The sequence below is a fragment of the Nicotiana tomentosiformis genome, chromosome 1, assembly GCF_000390325.3.
Source record: "Nicotiana tomentosiformis chromosome 1, ASM39032v3, whole genome shotgun sequence".
Lineage (NCBI taxonomy): Eukaryota > Viridiplantae > Streptophyta > Magnoliopsida > Solanales > Solanaceae > Nicotiana > Nicotiana tomentosiformis.
In genome coordinates this window covers 95631302-95634437 of record NC_090812.1, presented here as the reverse complement: position 1 = coordinate 95634437, position 3136 = coordinate 95631302, and the positions used below count along the sequence as shown (strand labels likewise).

At 34.9% G+C, this 3136-nt stretch overlaps 1 protein-coding gene across 1 annotated transcript; it reads left to right on the top strand.

Moving 5' to 3' along the window:
• Positions 1-331: 331 nt before the first annotated feature.
• On the top strand, positions 332-1140 carry LOC117273343 (secreted RxLR effector protein 161-like). The gene is made up of 2 exons (XM_033652560.1): positions 332-534; positions 675-1140. The coding sequence occupies exons 1-2, from the start codon at positions 332-334 to the stop codon at positions 1138-1140; spliced, it is 669 nt and encodes a 222-aa protein (XP_033508451.1).
• Positions 1141-3136: the final 1996 nt, after the last annotated feature.

Genomic DNA, 3136 nt, shown 5'->3' with positions numbered 1-3136 from the left:
GCTCTGAGCCTTTTATATATTTGAAAACCATCCAAAAATAATATTCTCTAGTTTTATATCTTTAGAATTGTAATCCTTAACGTACTTTTAGAAGTAAAAACAAAACCATATTTGTGAAAGTGCAACCAAGATACTTCACGTGGTTTATCCAAATATATACCACTAATTCCATCTCAGCTCCCTGTAGATTCGATCTCGACTCCTTGTTGGGTATTATTATTACAATCGACCGTTTCACAATCCCGAATAGAGGTGTGACTTGGACGAGATCAGCTATGATGCATCACATTCAAGTCCTAGCTTATTTGTTAAAAAATAAGGAGACTTGCATATGGTTGTTCTTTTGTACGTGGATGTTATGATAATAACAGGAAATAATAAAGATGAAGTTGTTAGGCTTCAAGATGAGCTTTGCATAAGATTTGACATCAAGAAGTTGGGAGAGCTATACCATTTTCTTGGCTTAGAGGTGACAAACATGAACAAACAGATCTTTGTCACTCAAAAAGGATATGCCAAGAAACTTGTTGTCAGGTTTGGATTGAAGCAAATCAAAACATGTTCTACTCCTCTTGAGATAAGTACAAGGTTAAGGGAGACGAAGGCTCACTTCTTGCAGATCCCAAGCCTTTTCAAGCTCTTGTTGGAAGTCTCATGTATTTGACTATTACAAGGTCGGACATTGCCTTCTCGGTGGGATATGTCAGCAGATTTATGCAAAAGCCAAGAAAGCCTCACTTAGAAGCTGCAAAGAGGGTTCTAAAGTATATCAACTCAACATCAGACATGGTCTTGTTCTTCAAGAAAAAGAATAATTTGGTATTAGTTGGTTATACGGATGCTAATTTTGGTGGTGATTTGGATAACCGAATATCTACATCGGGCTATATTTTTTTCTATGGTGGAACAAGTGTTTCTTGTTGTAGCAAGAATCAAGACTCAATTTCCTTGTCAACCACGGAGGCGGAGTATAAAGCAGTCGTTCTTACTGCTCAAGAATGTGTATGGGTACAAAGACTTGCTGAAGACTTGCATCTACCTATATCAAAGCTAATTGTTATCTTTGGAGATAATCAAAGTGCCATCAAGCTTGCAAATAATCTAGTATTCCATGCAAGAACTAAACACATTGAGGTGTAACATCACTTTATTCGGGAAAAGGTTCTTGATGGAACTATCAATACTTTGGAAGTGCGAAGTCAGGAGAATATTGTTGATATATTCACCAAGTCACTTGCTAAAGCTTCATTCGAGTTCTTTCGTGACAAGCTTGGAGAAGTTTTCAAAAAAATCACTTTAAGGGGGGAGTGTGAGGAAAATAAAGAAAAGCTGATTTTTTTGTAAAAACATAGATTTATCTAGAATTTCCTAGTATAGTATCCTTAATATTTATCTAGTAAACACATCTAGATGTTCTAGAATGTTGTGGGAAGATAAGGTTATTTATTAGACATATCTAGATATTCTAGAGTATTGTGGGAAGATAAGGTTAACTAGATTTTTCATGTACATGTTCTAGAATATTATCTAGAACCATTCTTAGATAAGTATAATAGGGGAGGCCTTAGGCATTTATAACTAAGCCAAAAAAATCAAGAAAGTCTTCTTTCCTAAACAAAGTTCTCCTTTCCAAAACGTTCCTTCTCTTTTGAAAGCTTCCTCTTCCTTAGTTGAATCTTCCTATTTTAATTAACGATCTTAGGCTAGCAGAAGGTCTCCAAATTATACTTTTCTTCTGCTATTCTAAATCAATGTTCTAGGATTAAGTGATCCAGAGCATGCATTTAGGTATTTAATGAGAAAATGAGATAGAGGAAACCATTTTCATGAATATATATGGGTGGATTGCCATAAGCTTGCTTGAGATATTCTAATACTCCTTGCAGACCCAGATGTGTCACTGGATACTCAGTTTGAACAAAAATTGCCAATAAAAAATTAAATTAAGCTAAATAAGGTTAAGTGATTGTAGCTTGATGCATGTCATAAGCCTCACCTGACTTGGTGGAGAATCATCATCCGTATCTGCATAAATTCATAAAATTATGAAAACACAAAAAAAACATTGAAGTAATGTATATTTTATATCACTCTAATATATAAAGGAGAAAAAAATTGATTGGCATCAGCTTGGTAAAACATTGGTGTTAGTTTAGTTAGCAAGATTTTGCACCTATTTTAAAAGATTATCTTGATCACCAAGCTTAAGATGACTGTTATCCTTCAAATGTCAATTAAACAGATAAATTTATCTTTACCTAAAAAGCATTAGTCATTATTCTTACATATAATTTCAAATGCTCCATCAATGGTGTAGTCCCTGATTTTACTTTCCAAGCTGTTGGGGTTGTATTTGAAAGGAACTTTTTTATAATGATTCGATGCTATGAAGTCTATAGCCCCTTTAACTTGCGCAGATTCTTGTCTTATGAATTTGGGCGATCTAGAGTTAACATTCCTCTTTATTATATCAGGATAGTCTCCAAACATTAAGGAATTGGCAAATCTGCAGTGACAAAAGGAATGATACAGAACCAGATAAGCTGACCCATATTCTACATGACCTTAGAAGGCCGACGAGTATTCAGTTCATTAGTGTTGAAAGTATGAGATTGTGGAGATGTTAATAGGCCGATAAACTTTTGCATCTTACCAGCCTAGGTAGAATTCATAAACTTGTTGTACTGTAACTATATTAGCCATGATATTTGTATAAGGATGAGGCATATATGTAAAGAGATTTAATCCCACAAGACCATGTTGAGTTGACTGCATTAGAATATGCATACTATTAGCAATCATTTGGGGCTTGTAACACTAGTAATGTCTCATACAACATTCTATATGATGTTTAAAGGTGATACCATGTATTTTCTCCTGTAAAGTCTCACGGCAGCTGAATGGGCGAGCAGTATATTATGAGCTACTATGTATGGCACGGTTGAAGAGTTGCCTACGGAGTAGAGTAAAATTCAGAAAGGTGGAGAAAAATGATTTGGCGGTGAGATCCCATTATCATAAGCACCTATAGTGAATACATTAACTTCATTTAAGGTAGTCCAATACAAAACCCTATCACCAAATTCCTTTAAGCACACATCCGCATAGACAGTAAAGTCATTGCTAAAAGGAAAAC

Excerpts from the sequence above, each read along its gene's own strand:
- LOC117273343 (XM_033652560.1), top strand. The coding sequence starts at position 332 with ATGGTTGTTCTTTTGTACGTGGATGTTATGATAATAACAGGAAATAAT. Across the intron at positions 535-674 it reads GCCAAGAAACTTGTTGTCAG|GTCGGACATTGCCTTCTCGG; the intron begins GTTTGGATTGAA and ends GACTATTACAAG.